Source organism: Simochromis diagramma, unplaced genomic scaffold (assembly GCF_900408965.1).
Source record: "Simochromis diagramma unplaced genomic scaffold, fSimDia1.1 OVJJ01000355.1, whole genome shotgun sequence".
Taxonomy (NCBI): Eukaryota; Metazoa; Chordata; class Actinopteri; order Cichliformes; family Cichlidae; genus Simochromis; species Simochromis diagramma.
In genome coordinates this window covers 1,404,951-1,424,026 of record NW_024387174.1, presented here as the reverse complement: position 1 = coordinate 1,424,026, position 19,076 = coordinate 1,404,951, and the positions used below count along the sequence as shown (strand labels likewise).

Here is a 19,076-nt window from a genome sequence, read left to right as displayed (position 1 = left end):
TTGAATAGAGAATTGGACAGGATATGCCGGGCCAAACGGAGTGAGGCAATTGAACAAGTGGCCTAAAATACGCACGGTGACACTGCAGTTACATTTTGTCAATGTCAAACTCCTTTTATGGTGATTTCTGGGGTTTTAATAGGTGGCATTGGGCTGTATTGTACGGTTGTCTTGCAGATGAAAGAAACCACAAATGAATGTTCCAATGGAAAAGATTAAAGATTAGCAGTGGTGGGGCTAGCAGCAGAAATAGTAGCAGTCAGGGTGAGATCTCATCACTGCCCAACAGGAAACGCTCAATATAACATCGAGTGGGAGTGATTATGGTTAACTGGGTGATGGGTTAGGGGAGATGTTTAAATGCAGCAGGTGTCAGCTTAGATTTCAGGTGAGCTGTAAAAACAGGACCTTGATGTTTTAGGTAGACTACCGTGATCAAAGGGGGATGGGATACAGCACAGGATGCAGATAAAAAACATGCAGCTGACTCAAGCTGACTGCCTGAACTCTTGATCACTTTTTAAAAAATATATTTGTGAACTGTGTGAATACTGACACAGGCTTTCAAATCACATGGGACTCTATGGGGGATTTGCTTTCTTCTTTTAGAGTCAGCCTCAAGTGGACATTAGTGGAACTGCACCTTTTGGTACTTCTGTCCGCAGGCTGCTGTAAGGATAAACCACAAAACCCACCACATTAATGCAATTAAATGCAAATGATATCACACGCAACTAAATATATCCTTGAGGTTTCAGTTCACTGTAGTCACGGTAACTAAAACATACTTCCAACATGCAAAGAAGTTGTCATCTTGCACTTCCTTAAAAATGTAACCCAAGCTGCGTTCAAAGATAGACACAGTGTTGTGCAACACGTAACCAAATGATTTCAGCTTATTTTGAGTCCTAAAATCACATTTTTATTAAGCTGGGTTAATGTAATTACACCATCTTTTCTGAATGTCTGCTCACGCTAAAGCAGACGTTACTCTTATTCTGTCGTGTTTAGAGATGCAGAGAACGAGAACATGGGCCCAGTGTGTTTTTACCTCTCAGACCCAGCTGTGTTGAAATGTTTTTCTTTCCTTCTTTGCAGTACGAGCAGCAGAGACAGTAGTATCAGCAGTGGAGACTCAACCTGCAGCTGTACCCATTACACAGCTTCTCGCACACACACACAGTTGTTCATATGTGCTACACAGCTGCAGCCTCCCATTGTTCTGCTTTATCTCCGCTCCCTTAAGTTAACCAGCCTGTTTCTCCATTACACACAGCATGATGCCTTAATTAAGACTGATGCAGGATTGTGTGATAGTGATCCTGCTGATCACATGACCAAACAATGAAATAAAAAATAAATAAAAATCATATAAAGAGAGACGGACCCTCTAAGACCTGCAAATTCATGTAGACACAATGTCCCTCACCCCCTCATTATCAGTCCCTTAGTCCGTCAGGTACACTGCAAGTATGTGAACACACACTGATAATCACCTATGACTCATCGTCCGCTTACTTTTGCATGAGTACACGATGTGTGTAACACAGACAGGGGTGGGTGAGGTATCATTGCTTCGTGTCTGCTCTCCTCTCCGTAACGTATTCACAGTCACACACTGAGCAGCAGACAGCGGCGGTAACCGATGAGTCACCATCCTAACTTCTCATCAGGTTGCCGTTTGTCTCCATCCGGCAAAGATGAATGAACAGAGTCGGGGATGAATTTATGTCAGCCAATCAACAGCCAGACAGGCAACACGCATGATCTTGGCTCAAGAGTTGGGAGTTCGCCTTGTAATTGGAAGGTTGCCGGTTCGAGCCCCGGCTTGGTACAGTCTCGGTCGTTGTGTCCTTGGGCAAGACACTTCACCCGTTGCCTACTGGTGGTGGTCAGAGGGCCCGGTGGCGCCAGTGTCCGGCAGCCTCGCCTCTGTCAGTGCGCCCCAGGGCGGCTGTGGCTACAATGTAGCTTGCCATCACCAGTGTGTGGATGACTGGATGTGTAAAGCGCTTTGGGGTCCTTAGGAACTAGTAAAGCGCTGTACAAATACAGGCCATTTACCATTACTACAAGACCCCCATTACCATGGTGATCCTGCAACACCACTCATGAGGAGGTTGCAGTAGCAAACACAAAACGAGGAGTGCAAAGCTATGAGTATTCAGAATATTTTTACCGATGCAAATGACTGGAAATCTTTACATTTAAATTAGCTGTGGGACTTTCTTATGTTCACAGGGAGGGGGGGGGGGGTCTTCTTACAGGGAACCTGCCGTAGTGGGCTGCCGTGTTTTCACATGAGTCCAGATGAGCCAAGGCAGTGTCCAGAATACCAGAATGTGATGGAAAACACAGCAGGATTAAACGTGCCTCAGGTCTAGATTGTTTTATGTTAAACTGATGACCAACATCTCATTCAGGCTTGGAAGGGTAGAAGTAAAGGAAGAGGGGTCAGTCAGTTTCAATCTACAACTTCACTGCTAGATGTCACAAAGTCTTACGTACTTGTCCTTTAAGCACCGATCACCAATTATTGGGAAAATTACAGAAACCAACCTCGTGTCTGAGATGTTTTCTGTGAATCCAATCTGATTGTAAACCTTAATAAAGGTAATATTTCTCTCAAAAACACCCTCACCTGTAATAAGAGTCATTCAAAGGACTAGAAGTATTCCCAGTCACATTTCAACCAATCAAAATGCTCCATATATCATTTTTTTTATTCAATTTGATTCAGACAGCACCAAATCACAACAACAATCACCTCAAAGAGCTTTATATTGTAAGGTAGACCCTACAATGATACATACAGAGAAAACCCAACAATCACATGACCCCCTGTGAGCAGCACTTTGGCAACAGTGGGAAGGAAAAACTCCCTTTTAACAGGAAGAAATAGCATTCTCCTATTTAAATATCTTTAAATGTTTTGTTTTATTACATTGCTGGTGCAACATCAGCACATTATTGAGTGTCACAGACAGAAACAACACGAGAGTGTAATGAAGACAGATCACACCAAACATAAAGCAGTGTCTGGGTCACTGTGTAGGACTGTATCGCTGAAATGCACATCTGTATTAAGAGTTTCTACATCACCTGACGTGGTCAGAGTCTCCTTTTACTTGTATTGTCAGATGGAGGCACTTTTAACAGCACATCTACAACACAAGCAAACACATCACCTTGGTGATGCGGGTCCAGCTCTCTTTTCATGTAGAGGAAGTGATGATTTGTTTCCAAGTGCCTCCATTGTACATTAGCACTCTAGCCGAGGGCTAACATCCTCAGCCAAAAACAAACACTTCCCAGAGCTTGTCTGCTGACATTTTAAGCAAACTGTCAGCTTAGGTAACTATTCATGGTGTGTTCCACACAAAAAAGCAATCAGAGCATTTAACGTGTCACCCTGTAATAAATCCCACCACCCTGAGACTATAATATCAGAATCGATGGGATTCATTTTGAAAAAGGCGTTTTAAACCATCTATCCCTCATCACAAATGTCATTATTGTCTGTTTGAATTTATACTGAGGCCGTGTTTGCAAACGTGCAGAAATAATTAATGACGAGATGAAAACAAATGCTATAAAATCTCTATATGTTAATTATGGAATATCAGTGGATATGATGTGAACATGCTCATCCATATTCTTAAATTCTAATCTCACGCAGAGTTTCGTAAACCCACTCTGATGATTAACCCCAGCCGCCCACCCACCAAGATCAATTACACTCGCTCCCTATCTGCTATCGCCTTTGAAGCATCAAACTGTAAATCTTCCCATCACTGGGCAAGAGTGGAAAAGACAGTGAGTCAGTTTAGAAATGGAAATTGCCTCTGCATTCATCAGTGATTTCCTACAAACTGCTGCTACAGTAAACTGTTGTTTGATTACGGCAACAATTACAATCACAGTTATTTTGGCCACGGCTGAGATCACAGTTAACGGGACTGTTTGTGGACTGACTGGGTTTATTGAACGCATCTCTTTAACTGTTGCAACGTACCCTTGAAATTTGATTGTAATTCATCTGAAATAGGAATGGAAATAAAGAAAGAAATGAAGTAAACACCAACAGGGTCAGAGCACTGTTAGGAAACGCAGAGCAGCACAGTGCGAACGTTATCTTCATTATCTTCCTTTAATAATTGTTAAAGGAGGAAAATGTCAATGAAATCTGAATTGGACTAATTTTACAACCCCAGGTGTGACGCGCCCTCGCTGCACACCTTTACTTGCTGTGTCAGGTAAAAGGTTGATTTCAGCAGTAAGTCAACACAAGCAAAAAACTCCCACAGACTGCAGATTCCTGTATGTTGACTTCAGCTGTTGGTGGGCTCAGAGCTGTAAGACTGAATGTCTATGAATGTCCTAACTATCTGTTGCTACAGTGCATGAACTGTGCAGGTGACAGTTTGCCAGGAAATCATTAAAATTGTCCAACAAAACCTTCTTTAAGCAAATTATGCTGTTTGTCATTTCTGCATTGGTTTCATTGTGATTTCAGGTGAAGTAATTATCATAATTAATCATTACGATACCCGATTAATCAGTTATTTCAGCACATCGCTGCAGCACAGTCCAATTCCGATACAGCACCACCACAACTGAGGCGCCATTCACACACAAACCATCATCCGCACACACAATCCACAGCGTCACATCACCGAGAAACGGAGGGGAAAAAAACACGCAGACAACCCAAAATACACGCGCACAGACACACAACCCCTCATCGTCACATTTTAATCGTTTATTGTGATTTTTTTTTTCACGCAAATAAACAACTAAACCAAAACCCGAAAGACTGTCCTCCTCCTCTCCATCCTATTGATACGCAAGGTGGCATCTCTCCCATCCACACCCTACACCTAATGCGCATGCGTGCCGCGGCAAACAAAGGACCAGGCAATTAACCGGCGGGGTACGGCTAATAAAGTTTGACTCGCCGCGTAAGCAAACGGATAAATTCGAGCAGCGGCAGAAACAAGAAGACGAGTGAAAAGATGAACTCTGTGTTTGTGCGGGAGAGAATGCAGCTTAGATTCTCCATCAGCCACCCCCACCCTCCTCCTTTTCATCCTCCTCATCAACATCATCCCACAGAGGCTCCTCAACCCCCCCCTCATCCCTCCTCCATACTCCTTCTGAGTGCAATAAAACGAGAATATGAGATCAATAATTCATCTGAATCATGACACGGACTGATGTGGTTAGAGAGTGCATGTGATAAGAGTCACTGAGTGCGTGCATGTGCGCGCGTGCGTGTCGCATTCAGGCAGAACGGTGTCACACCTCCACAAAGACAAAGAGGTGGGGCGAGCAGGAGAGCACTCTTCTTATTTCTGGATGTTCAACTGTTTACTGGCTGCAAATTATGAGGGGGGCACCCCCACCCCACCCCCGAGCCCCAAATCCCCCCTCCCCTCTGCGGTGCGGAGCAGTCTGTGGAAATTATATAATCATAAACGATATCAAAGCAATCAATAAATAATAAAGAGCACGCTGCTCGATCGCACTTTGAGCGCTGTCGAGGTGATTTTTGCTTTTTTCCCTCAATAAAAGTGAGAAAAACGAGACCGTGTCTGAGCGCGTGCTCTCCCAGACTGTACACACCCCTTTTTAAACTCGTGCACATTTTGTCGCCTGGAAAAGAAAAAGAGAAAAAAAGAGCACAGAAGAAAACAGAATGTTACAGTTTCCTAATTTCTCCCTTTTTAAAAAATATTTGATTTCCTTCGTTTTTTCACGACATCTCCACGTCCTTTGTCTCATCCCCTGCACTCGCTCCGCGCGGCTGTCCAAACGGAGAGATGGGAAAAGACAAAAGGAATAAAGAAAATAAAAGATCCACGAGCATGTGAGCGGCTCCGTGGGGCAGTAAAAGAGGAGAGTGGGGCGATGGAGCAGCTCTTACCGTGTGCACTGAAGTTCCGACACGTTCTCTGCGCTCCTGGCAGCTTCAAGCAGCGGCTGCTGGATTTTTTTGCGGCTTCTCCTGCGCGCCCAGCGGCTTGTGCCTGCTACACGGTACGGCTCCGCGGCGATCCTCCGCCTGCGCGCACACGCATCCGAACGCACGTGCACGCGCGAGCGGTGTGCACTCAGAGCAGCAGCGTGAAGAAAACGTACCTGTTCCTAACGACTCGCTTTATTAAAGCTCTGTGGTGCACGCGTCTTTATTTTCATTTATTTCTTTAGGATCATAAAACACTTAATGCTGCTTTATGATCATTTTATCACTGCTGCGCTGCTGCATATGTGTGACCGAGCGGTGTCTCCAAACGTGAAGCTCATTTTTTTCAATCCTTCACACAAAATGATTCATTTTATTTATTTATGCATTTAGTAAAAAAAACAAACATTTACTCTGATATTGTTAGGAACGGAAATTTCTCTCTGCGCTTCTTTTAGTTGCAATACTTCATTCTTGCGCTCCGTCTTTCGTCAGTCGTTGCTTTAGAGCGCCCCCTGCTGTTCACTTTATTCACGTGTTTCCGAGGACTTGTTGGTAGGCGGGACGCACCTGTTGATTCACAGACTGAAGAAACTGTCATCTGTTTGTTGGACCAGATTTTACAAAATAAAAATGAAAAAAAAAAAAAAAAAACTCAACTTGTTTCACATTTTAGGAAAAACTGTTGACTCCAAAAAATGTTTACCCGCTTCTCAATGCTCCACTGTTTATGTTTTAATGTTTAATCTCTGAGGGCTTCAGAAATAATAAGTCATTGTATTTATCTGTATGTGTTTACATCTGTTTAAGTACAGCAGAAAGGTTTGGTGAATGTGTAATAACCATATTTTCTGCACGGCATTACCTAAAGTTTGACACTAGATGGCAATGTTTGCAAAGAGTTGATGCGCCACATAAAACCAGAGCTAAAAAGTTAGTTCATGTCAAATAAAAGGAGAGGGGCGTTTATGTTGTAAAGCTATTAGTTTCTCTTCAGAGACTTGCTCTCCTCTCTGTCACAGGGGGATCTCATCCTTGTCAGTGTCGACAGCAGGGCTGTCACATCACAGTGTTTGCAGGTGAACTTATGAGCTTTAACAAAAGGCTTTGAAAAGTTTTAGTTTTTGACTCCTTGAATCATTTTAATTCAGGATTTTCATGTGAACTGTTCAAAGTAATCCTTCTTTAAAAAAATAATAATTAAAGAACAATAGTAATTAGTGGTTGTAACATTCGCCTTATCTGTGAAAGATCACAGATTCAAGAGTGGTCACAAGCTTCTCTGCTTGTAAGGCAGCAGCTAAAAGTATGTTTCTATTAAAGAAAAACTCTTATTTATCGTATAATTGGCCTTGGTGCAGCTCCTCAGTTCATTGTTCTTCTGTGACCAACAGGCTTTTAGTGCTTCTCTCTGTAAGCCAACTTTTCTCTGATTGGCTGCTTCTCATAAGCAGAGAGTCAGAGTTGTTTGCCCGAAAAGATCATATTAAGCAGATCACATGTCACTGGCATCATGCCGAGTGTTTGGCTCACAAGGATTACTTGACTTTATTCTGACCTATTTTATTTGAAAGTAGTTGTGATGGTTAATGTGAGCATCCATCACTGAACTGTATAAATGTCACAGAGAAAAAGGAAAACCACAATAAGTCCACTTTAAGTGCATTTTCATATGCACAACTTAAATGTGTTGTTGTTGCCTCTGCAATGTCACACTGAGACTCAGCAGTTTGTTATCAACATTTCAGCTCCTCCAAAGGGATTCCCATGGTGAAGACCAACAAAGTGCAGCCCCCTCCCCTCCCTCTGGCAGGAAGTGTATTGGGATTAGGGAGAGGTCAGTTTGTTCTGGGAGATGCAGTGACCTGACTTACCCGGCTGTACCTGACCCCTGCACAGAGCTGCTGATAAATCTTGCATGTTCTCAGATGATCCCACTGCCTATGAACTACAAGTGACCCTTCACATCCCATAGTCCTTCCTTTCTTTCCCAACATTATCACATACCACCAACAGGAGGGCAGTTTTAAGGTGGCCTGCACCTTTTGTACATGTACGAACTCTTTCAGAGTCTTTTGTGAGGAATAAAAGAGTATCTATTCTGAGCATCCTTTAAAAAAACAACTGGGTCCAGCCAACACTGAGTGCAAGACAAAGAATGCCAGACTGAAACATCGCCAGCAGCAAAGCCAAATTCATCAGGGTCAGGTCCACAAAGGTAAAGGTAGTTGCATCTCGGCATCACGGTTTTTCACTCCTGACTTTTAATTTGAATGCCACATGGCTACCATCTGCTGCTCCTGTGCCACAAGGGGTCACCACAGCAGGTAGGTAGGAATTGTGTCTCTGACAGGAATCGAACCAGCAACCTTTCATGTATGACATAAAGCATGTTTAGCAAATGGCTAAAATCCTACCCAGCCCTAAACCTACACCTAAACAATTTCCTGGCAGCTTGGTGAATGTCAGGAGGTTAAAACTCTTTATTTGCATCATTTTGTTTTAATCTCCTCGGTTATAAAATTACCGCACATGTAAACAACTCGAGAACAGACCTGCAGTTCATAACGATGCATTTGATGATGAGAGGACCAATAAACAGCAGTTTGACAGTATTTGGCTTCCTGTGCCAGCTTTTTCATTTGCAGATGAATCATCCACTCGAGTGCACTTCCACACCTTATCATCTGGGGCCGAGCAGCTGCTCATTGGTGCACAGTGAACTGGAAGATTAACTGAAGCAAAGATATGGCCTGAGGTTAGAAGAAGAAATGCTTTCAAACATCAGAGTCGAGTTCAAAAGGAGCTTTGAAGCATTTGGTTTTGATGATGTGGTGAAGATGAGTCACGACAGTCAAACCGCAGTTAACAGCATTATTTAAGCATTAATTATACAGCACACAGTTTCCTGAATGTTGTTTAAAAACATGATAGAAAATGCTACACGAACTCCTGTTGCTTTCTCAATCCAAATAATAACTGGGGAATATTAAATTCACCCAAACAAGCACTGAGCTTTATGTGATTTATAAGAGTCCACTTCCTCAGTTTCAGTGAAGCTAACATAGAACTTCTGAGATACTCATTAGAGAACCTAGAGGAAAATTTGTGATTATGTTTTACACTGAAATATGGAGACTGAAATAATTGTTTTGTCCACATATTTAGGGTTCGAACAGATTAAAACAAAGCCATCAAATCAAACATTTTCAGCCTGTTATGGCTACAGCAAACCTTTAAGTTACAAAATAGTGGGGGGAAATTAATTTGCAATCTCTGCTTTTGAAAAGGGCATGGTCTTTAAAACAAACCTGCCAAAGAACTCTTACTGTTTCAAAGCGTTTGCGGGACCTCTGCCTCTTTATGAGGGCTTAATGGTAATAATCAGGCTCGTCATGACCTGCCCGGACTGAAAGAGTTTGCTGCATCATAATTTGCTGGTAAGCAGTTAAGATTAGATTTAGCCTTCGGTATAATCACGAGGAGGTGGAGACAAGCTTGACTGAAAGTAATTATCAAACCCTGTCTCTTTTTCTCCTCCTCTCTCCTTTCTTATTTACTCTCAAGTCCTTCAGAAGTTTCAGGAATCCTCGGAGGAGACTAGTGGTTCTTAAGGCGGTTCCATGTCTGTTTGATGAGGCTTTATGGTTATTAATGGGGGGGATTAGGAGTCACTGAGGCTAGTTTAATAAGATCCAACCTTTTTTTGGTTAACCAAGTCAAAGTGGTCCTTCACATAATACAGCAGTTTGTGTTTTGTGACCTAAAGTGTGTAAATGTAAGAATATTGATGAAGGTTGGGATTAAAAATTTCATAAATAAAACTGTGTTTACTAAAGATTTCCTCAAAGCACCTTGTACCGTATGTGTGATCGTACCAGGCCAGATAAAAGTTAACCCGGCAACGCCAAGTGCATCGTATTTGTCTTTTTTTGTGAGTTTTTTTAAAAACCTCTACAACATCAGTGTTTTTTTCCCTGAAAAACTTCAAGGAAAGAAAAACATTGTGATTGTGCTTTGTGAGCTTTTGCAGCATTTTTCTATTTGCTGACATTTTTTGAAGATTCGGTGCATTTGATTTCCCCACCATCGTATTATATGGTTGTTTACTGGTTTTCATTAAAAACATTTTTTTTTAATTATTTTGAAATTTGTTAAAGTTTGTTGTTGGTTTACTTTTTTGCTTTTTTGGGTTATTCACAAGTTTTATTTGTAGGTTAATACTTGTTTCATTGTCTTGTTTTGTTTTGTTTTGTTTTGTTTTGTTTTGTTTTGTTTTGTTTTGTTTTGTTTTGTTTTGTTTTGTTTTGTTTCGTTTTGTTTTGTTTTGTTTCGTTTCGTTTTGTTGTTAAGTTTGTCAGGAAGAACTGTAGGGCCATTTTTCTATAAATAAAGAGACTGGTATAGGACCAGCATGCACTGGGGTGGGCCTATGTTTTTTTTTTCCCCAGAGCAGGAGAAACAGCAGGAAGCAATAAAAATGGATCTTTGTTATTGCTCGCCAAACTAGATGAATAAACCCTAAAACGCAACTTTCAAGTTTGGACAGTGGACTTCTTTTGCATGCGTACAAAATGTTACCTCAGTGCAGCAGTGGCTTGTAGATTTTAAATTTTACTGGATGTTTGTTTGGTCAAACAAAAGGAATCGCCGCTACATATATTTTTCCAAAATTGTCACCAGTTAAGTCAGAGAAATGAGTCAAACTATAAGAGAACACAGAAGCAAAAGAGCTCTAATTCATTTGACTTCATTTTAAGTTAAATGTTGTTTATTCCACCTTAATAATTTAGCAAACCATCCATCCATCTTCATCCGCTTTATCCGGGACCGGGTCGCGGGGGCAGCAGCCTAAGCAGAGAAGCCCAGACCTCCCTCTCCCCAGCCACCTCCTCCAGCTTATCCGGGGGAACACCAAGGCGTTCCCAGGCCAGCCGAGAGATATAATCTCTCCAGCGTGTCCTGGGTCTGCCCCGGGGCCTCCTCCCGGTGGGACATACCCGGAACACCTCACCCAGGAGGCACCCAGGAGGCGCCCAGGAGGCATCCTTGTCAGATGCCCGAACCACCTCGGCTGGCTCCTTTCGATGTGGAGAAGCAGCGGCTCTACTCTGAGCCCCTCCGGGATGGCCGAACTTCTCACCCTATCTCTAAGGGAGAGGCCAGCCACCCTTCGGAGGAAGCTCATTTCCGCCGCTTGTATCCGCGATCTTGTTCTTTCGGTCACTACCCACAGCTCGTGACCATAGGTGAGGGTAGGGACGTAGATCGACCGGTAAATTGAGAGCTTCGCTTTTACACTCAGCTCCCTCTTCACCACGACGGACTGGTGCAGCGTCCGCATCACTGCACCCGCAGCACCAATCCGTCTGTCGATCTCTGGCTCCCTTCTCCCATCATTCTCGAACAAGACCCCGAGATACTTGAACTCCTCCACTTGGGGCAGGAACTCATCCCCGACCCGGAGTGGGCACTCCTGAAATTACTTAATGAAACAAGTTTGCACAACTACCCATCTCAACATGCAGGTATAAAAAAAAATGTACAAATAAAAATAAATGATAAACAAACGTAACGTTAAAAAGCTGTGCACATATTTAGAGCACTGTTTGCATTTACAGTATTTAGGACTTTCTCAAATGGCCGGAGTTACCTGATTTTGCTGCTCCTCGTCTCTTCCAGTGTTTTATTTTGCCACAGTCAGTCTTCTGCTCTCTCTGTCTTCCTCGCAGCATGATACCGGTTGGAGGATGTCTGTTTTGGCTTCACCACTGACACAGTCCTGGAAGAAAATAATTCCCAGTCCGGTTATCTTACATCTTTAGGAGAAGTCTAAAAGAGTCACAGGAAATGTTTGTCTTCCTCATCCTGTTTTGGGCACTTTGAAATTTTAAGATGCTGGCAAAGAATCAAACAACAAGAGAAAAAAATGACTCTTATAATCCTGCAGTATTGGTAAACCAAGAGATGATCAGTTCCAGATTTCAGGCACATTTCTTTATTTCCTCTGTCAACATCCAACATTGTCTTCTAATTTGTCTCTTAATAAGTTGATTCTCTAACACTAAACACATTTTTCATACGATTTATTATTGATTTGGTCCCCTTGTCACATAAACGACATTGTCAAATCCAAATCCAGATCATAATGTGAACAGAGGTCACATTCACATGATGAAAGGATTACAACAATGGACACAGAGAGAATCGCTTCTCTGTTTTACACGAACATCTGCAAATTCTGGTATTTAAATGCTGCGTAACCTTTGATTTCCACTAATGTCCGACTGAGGTTTCGTTCCCATGAGTTTTAAAATCAATCACAGAAAAACAAAAATAACAACCTGCAGGGCTGAAAAAGGAAGTCAACACAAAAACACCAAAACCTGCAGATCCAGGTTCTCGGCGGTCTCTGTGGCGTGTTATAATGATTAGCTTTACAGCAGAAATATGCATATTTTTAACATGGTTTATTTATTTTCTCTATATGTAACTCATGTCAGCTCTTAGCCGACATCAAGCATTGGGTTGACAATGATGGATGAGCTCATCATGACAGCATCACAACATAAACGATCGACACACAATTAATAAACACGTGCTGTCGGAGAAAGTCCAACATTTACACCTGAAGTTCTAAAACAGGTAAGTGTGAGAGTGTATTAGTGACACATGCAGAGATTACACCGCTAAGTGCTTCAGCAGCTTCTCGTCAGTCAAGAGAAGGATCAGTCTTTCACTCATAATCAGCGCCCACATATCAAATCTCACAAATTCTTGACACAAAGGGTCAAGACCAGAAGGCGAGGCATGTTCAGGTTAGTGTGAATTTGCAGAGAGGGGCTGAGCTCAGTTCTCCCATTAAATCCAGTTTGACCCTGACTATGAAATCCTCAGGAGCTTAAAGACCATCGCTACAGGGAACGAGTGTTACTTAACCTCTGACACGGCCGCAAATTAGAGGTCAAGGGTTGCTGAGATGACAGAGTCCAGACAGGTGACCAGCACCAGCGTCTCTGAGAAAAATAGAAGCCAGAAGGAAGTGAATGAAGAGTGTAGAGCTCGAGGTAAGAGAGGGAAAACTAATCCTTGTTGCTCCACAGTCTCATTCGATGTCTTGAAAATCCTCCATCACTGTTCTACATTAACACAGAGAAAACTACCTGAAGGCAACAGCGCAGTTTAAAGTGCTGCCCTGCTTCCATTTACTGATCTTTGGACTCATTCAGACACGAATTACTGAAACAAGTTTTTGTATGTTTTATTTCTAAGTAAGCACTGATTTGACGAAATGGGAGTAAAAACTTTATTGTAAAAGACATTTAAGCCGATGTACATTGCATTGAATTAGGACTCGCCATCACTAATGACAATTAAGAGGGTTAAAGTTGAAAGTAATAGTTTTTTGATTGATGAAACCACATTATTAGCACTATTTCCTTGTTTGTTCCCAGAGGAAATCTCCAGACGCCTCTGAAAAGCAGCAAGAGATGTTAATCGTTCGAGGGTTCGAGCAGCTCTGGCTTAGAGGCCTTTTTAAACCCCTTAACTTCTGGAACTATGTGCAGTACAGCTGTTCATCAATCCACCAACAGCTGAGTCTGACACAACAGACAGACGTGTTAATAGCATTTTACTCTTTTCAGCTACCCAGAATTTAAAAAAAAAATACTGTATCCTAGTACCCAAAAGCTCTTGGTCCAGCATTGGCCTAAATTCATCATGCCTGGCGTTTGTGAAACAGAGTTTCATTTGTTCCAAAGCTTACATTGGCTGGATCTGCAGTAACTCTCAGCCTAGATCAATGTATGAGTCAGAAACCTTAAAATTTCCCAAATCTGGCAGCTTTGCATGACTTCTGGTGCAAGAACACACTCTCAGCTGTAGACTTGCCAACATACTTGGCTACCTTAATGGCCTTTTTGCTGGAACATGTGGAATTAGCTGGTTAGTGCATTCCTGCTTCACCTTATTCAACTTTCTCAGGATGATATGTCAGAAATCTATTTTCTCCTTCTTTTAAACCGCATTATTTCTTCTTCTTTTCTGTGGTTGCCTCACATTTTATTTCCACTCCTACGTGAGCTGCTGACAGTCACAGGATTGTGCACCACATGCATCATTGTGGTTTTGGTATTGCACAAATTTAAAACAAGCACACAGTAATACAAAGAGTCCACAGTGAAAACATTTCAGAAGCACCTTAGAAGTTGCCTGCATCTCACGAGGTTATGATTAGAAGCATTGAGAAGCAGCTAAACTCTCTTAATGTAGCCTGAGAAAAAGAAACTTCTACACCAGTGGTTTGCAAACATTTTGTGCCTAAAGTGCAGCCAAAACAGACGAATGCACTTTTGAAAGCAAATTTATTCACTGTGAAACATCGGCATTTTTTTTAGCTTTACTTTTACAGCAGTATAGACTTTACCAACATTTCCTGATAAAACACTTTTATATAATCCAGGAAACAGTTTTGCTCCCTCAGCTTCAGGTCCAGCACCATGAAGTAAGCTTTTGCTTTCATGGGAAACGTTTAGTTTCAGTGTGGCACCTTAACGCGCTCCGCACCAGGTCAGAATTAGTCATCTCGTCCAAAGAAATGATGCTCTCAGGCCACAGGGTTAGCAGACTCAGGTTCGCTTTGGCCAAGCAGCAAAACGGTCTCTTTTTTTAATGTTCTCCTTTTGAGTTTTGGTAACTCTTAGAGTTTAGGGACTGCTGCTTTGACTAACAGATGCTCTGACATGCAGGTAGGTGTCAGTTAGGCCTCACCACTGAGTTGACTCATTGAACTCAACCTCATCAACTGTATTATTGGCGCCTTTTAGAGTACGTTTGATGGAAATATCTGATAAATGATATGGCTTGTTGTAAAGTACAGACCATTCAACAGGTCTGTGCACCAGCTTCTAGTATACTCTAGTATTTTATCAGTCTGTTACTAATTCCTAATTAGCAGGTGTGCACCCATACAGTTTATGAATGTGGCTTCTTGAGCAAGCCAGCAGGTGATCATTGAGAGGCTCAACTCTCTGGTGTCACGGTTTGAGCAGGCAGACCGTGGGGACGTGGGGAACTAGGACCCAAAACAAAGAACTCTTCAAATGAAGCAGTGTCTTTATTTACAGTGTTGCAAATATAAACCACAATAAATCCCCGTGCGCTCTCCCGACTCCCATGCAGTGTCTTTTCCCAGTGTCTGTGCTCCGAAACTCTGCTTCCTAGTGTTCTTAATACCCACGCTCGCTGCCCTCCTGTCTCTACACTCCTGCAGGAAGAACACAGAGGCAGCCGTTAATACTTCACACTATGACAACCTCACACTAACAGACATCTAGCTGGGAAACTGACGGGAAGTCTCATATAACGATCCAGCGTCGGAGAGAGCGCAACCACACTGCAAAGTAGCTCCCCCAGCGAGGCTGATCAGCTGCAGGTGTGTGTTATCATCCTTGGGTGTGGCCAGCCACCCGGCAGGGCACACTCAAGCAGGGAAACCAGGGACAGCACAATACAGCAAATATACACAATACCATGGTACGCCCCATCAATATATAAATAAGCACAAAAACTGCTCGTGGACCTCAGGGTCTGATGACCCAAGTCCCTGACATCTGGTCCATTTACAGTCACTTCTGCCTCCAAAAAAATAATGTCAGCAGCCATAACACTAATGTTGATGCTTCAACACGCAGAGCCCCTAAATCAGAGGGTTGTGGCTATGTCCTATACGTCTATAATAGTAAGTAAATGTCTTCAGGTACAGATAGACTACATTTAAAATTCATCTACTACTTTGTATTTGAATTTGTGTATTGCATTGATAATTTAGCATTGACACAAAACCTCAAAGCACATCTGGGTTTTCTTAAGACGCACCATTTAAAAAAAATACAAATGTATTTTTGAATGGTGGGGTTTAGGACCCTGAACCTGCGGGGGTTAAGGGTCATTTGACGTGGCTATAAGTAAAGGGAAAACCAGACACAGACACAGATGTGAGGGTTGTGTTGTTAACCTGTAGCTGGAATGTTAATGTTTGACCGTTTAGATCATTACATGTTTATACAGACGTGGTCTACACCGGCTCACAGATACAAAGAACAAAAAGGCTCCTCAACCAGTTTCTTGGAAATGTGACAATTTTCTGCTGTCGAGTATTCGTCATCGCTGCTGTATAAACCTTTTTGCTTGATAAAAACCTTTCTCCGTGTCTTTTGGGCTTCCAGTGAACTCCTTGTTTCAGAAACTGCTGAATATTAAGAAATTTGAATGTGTTTTTGATGTTTAAACATTTCGCTCAGTGACAAATGGTTCTTTTTAACAAACTGGAATATTATCAAAACCTGCAGTCTGCCAAATGGTTCTCATGGCTTGGTGTGATTATTATACTGGGGATTTTGAACACACAGTAAATATTGAGGTGAGATCATTTCTTATATGCACATGAATGTTTTACTTTTTTTAAAAGAAACAAACTTTACATTTATTTTTATAAACATTATTTGATTCAGGTGAGTACTAGTGTATTAAATGAATATTTTATGTTATCATCTGATGTTATTTTACACTCTATTCAGTTTCTGTTTCTCAGATGTAGTTTAATATTTAATATTGCTGTTTTCACAGTGGCCACATTTATATAAAAACTTACTTTGAGGACTGCATCCAAACACATCTGCATACACAAATACGTACGCAAAGAATCACAAACAAAGCACTCTAAATCCTGCATAGCAGTGATTGGTGCACTGACTTTAGTCTGTTGTGGCCATGGCCACCCCTCGAGCTACTCACTGGCTCCGGCCCTGTGCCTCACAGCAGTAAAATTAATTATATATACACCAGTGACTTTCAAATTGTGGAGTGCACCTGCTGTGGTGAGGCGCAGAGTCCCTTCAGGATGGGTGGATGACCAGTGGAAAAATGCAGAGTTAAGCTATGAAGGAAAATGATTTACGAGGGGAAAACCGAGTTTGCTTAAGTTATAAGCCTTTGTTTTATTTCACTAAAATTCAACTTGAAAGTATTTCTGTTGTTACTGACTGGTGAAAGATATGGCATGTTATTCTTTTTCTGCAGGAGGGGATTTGAATAAAGGTTTGATCCAGTTGTACAATTCAAAGCCACATCAATTCAATTCAATTTTATTTATACAGCGCCAAATCACAACAACAGTCGCCTCAAGGTGCTTTATATTGTGAGGTAGACCCTACAGTAATACATACAGAGAAAAACACAACAATCATATGAATAACATCACATCATCTTTGAAGCAAAAATAAAAAAAACTGCAGTTCTTCAATTGGCCACTTGAGGCTGCCCCCAAAAGTGAGTCCTTCTCCAAATGGAAGCAGTTTGCAGCCTTTCTGCGCTCCAGCGCCTTTTCTTACCTTCCCAGTCTCTGAGCTCCGGACTCTCCATGTTGACAGCAGGAGGAGTCAGAGAGACAGCGGGGCAGCAGTAGTGGGAGAAGGAGGGAGGTGCTGGAAGGGCTGGAGGTGGAGCTTGAGTATTATTGTCCGCCGGTCTGAGTGACTGGCTGGCCGAGAGAGAGTCTCCAAAGTTTGACCGGCGTGTCGTTTAGTCGCGTTTCCTCCACATTTTCACTGTTGATCAAACAAAGTGCGCACCGAACCACGTGGACCAAGAAGTGACAGCCGGACACGCGCGGAGGACACGCAGAGAGCTCCAACAGGAGAAGCCCCCAAAGATCTGCTTTAAAGGACTCTGTGCTGGATGAGTAACCCAGGAAACAAAAGAGTAAACTTACTACTGTAGCTCCACACTGACCCACGCTGTGAGCGTCCTCCAGCCCGCACACTTTCAGGAGAAAGATGATGCACTGAAGCTTTCGGATCCGCCGCCCTTCTTCTTTCTGGGTTTTTGTTTGGATCCCACTAACAACACATGAGTTGGATTGACCGGACGCGCGGGTGCCATACAGTAAATCCTCGGGGATTAAAATAAATCGGGCAATGGATAATTTCTTCACGGAGGTAAGAAGACGCTCAAGTCTGCAACTGCTTCGTTCACGCAGCGCGCAGCACATCTTCCATATGCTCGCAGTGGTACTTTTCCTCTCGTCCTGCAAACTTTTGGAGAATTGTAAAACAAGCAAACCTCTCCAAACATGTGCAGCTCATGCACAGCAGGCTCCAAATCTTGCTTTATTGAAAGGATGCAAATACTATGAGGCATAAACTTACTACTGAGTGCCAGGAGTAATGGTAAGATAGGATACTTTAAAATGGAAATTAAACGGTGAGCAACGTAAAATAAACCCAGTGGAGTTCCTGCTCATGTCATAAAGATGCCATAAAGCACTTTTTAGATTCTTTAAACGCGCTTTTCCCAAATCCCTGTAAGAATATCAAACGTACATCATTAAAACACGGATCTCACAGGGACAGAGGGGGGTTTGGACTGGTCCCAGTGGACCTTTGGTATTTCCGCACCTCTTTTCTTCTTTCCTTCCGCAGAAACTGTCTTGTAAAGATATTGATAGACGTCTAAACCTGCGGCCAAGGGGAGTTTTGTTCTGGCCAAGATGCAGAAATTCACACTTTCAGTGACTGTAGGATGTTCGGAAGCACGAGTCCTGTGCTCCTGCCTTAAAAGCTGATTGAACTTATTCAGTGTAAGCTACCACTGAGGTTTCATTAATGGCAGCAGTCACTTTGCTCTGTTATGGTGCAGCAGAGTTTGGACTCCTCAACTATTTCAGGTTTTTATTCGTCAAAAAACATTTTCAAACACACTTAAAAGTCTTCATCAAAACAACGACATTAAACACATATTTCAATAATTAAAATGTAAATTAAAAGAAAGCTTTCCAATACTAAACGTCAGTGTTGCAGCTTGCCGATTGCTGGCCTACTTTCTGCCTCTTCTTGTCTTGTTCTTTGTGCAGACTGTTGGCTTCACTCCAGGTTAAGAATGGTCATGTTCTGTGTAAGCGGTGATCAGCTGGTGAGCCTTACTGTGCAGTAATGTAATTATTATATTAACAACAAATAAGTACATTTGTTTCATTTGCTTCAGAAGTACATGCGTAGAAATTTCCTGACATTTGTGGATCTAACTGTGACTTCTGTTACCTGGTCATTTG

At 42.3% G+C, this 19,076-nt stretch overlaps 2 protein-coding genes across 5 annotated transcripts in view; one reads left to right on the top strand and one right to left on the bottom strand.

Moving 5' to 3' along the window:
• The window catches only part of basp1 (brain abundant, membrane attached signal protein 1), a 63,123-nt gene that overhangs the window by 42,330 nt on the left and 1,717 nt on the right, over positions 1 to 19,076 (bottom strand). For 2 of the 4 annotated variants that reach the window (XR_005698460.1, XM_040049441.1), the window contains one exon: positions 5,927 to 6,058. The gene's annotated coding sequence lies outside the window, so the exon portion shown is untranslated. Of the gene's footprint in view, positions 1 to 5,926; positions 6,059 to 19,076 lie in introns of those variants that run through there. The other 2 variants (XR_005698461.1, XM_040049442.1) reach the window with 1 other exon arrangement.
• myo10 (myosin X) overlaps positions 17,366 to 19,076 on the top strand; it is a 125,148-nt gene continuing 123,437 nt past the window's right edge. Inside the window, exon 1 of the mRNA XM_040049305.1 lies at positions 17,366 to 17,964. Coding sequence (XP_039905239.1) covers positions 17,944 to 17,964 — 21 coding nt within the window. The 5' untranslated portion in view covers positions 17,366 to 17,943. The remainder of the gene's footprint in view (positions 17,965 to 19,076) is intronic.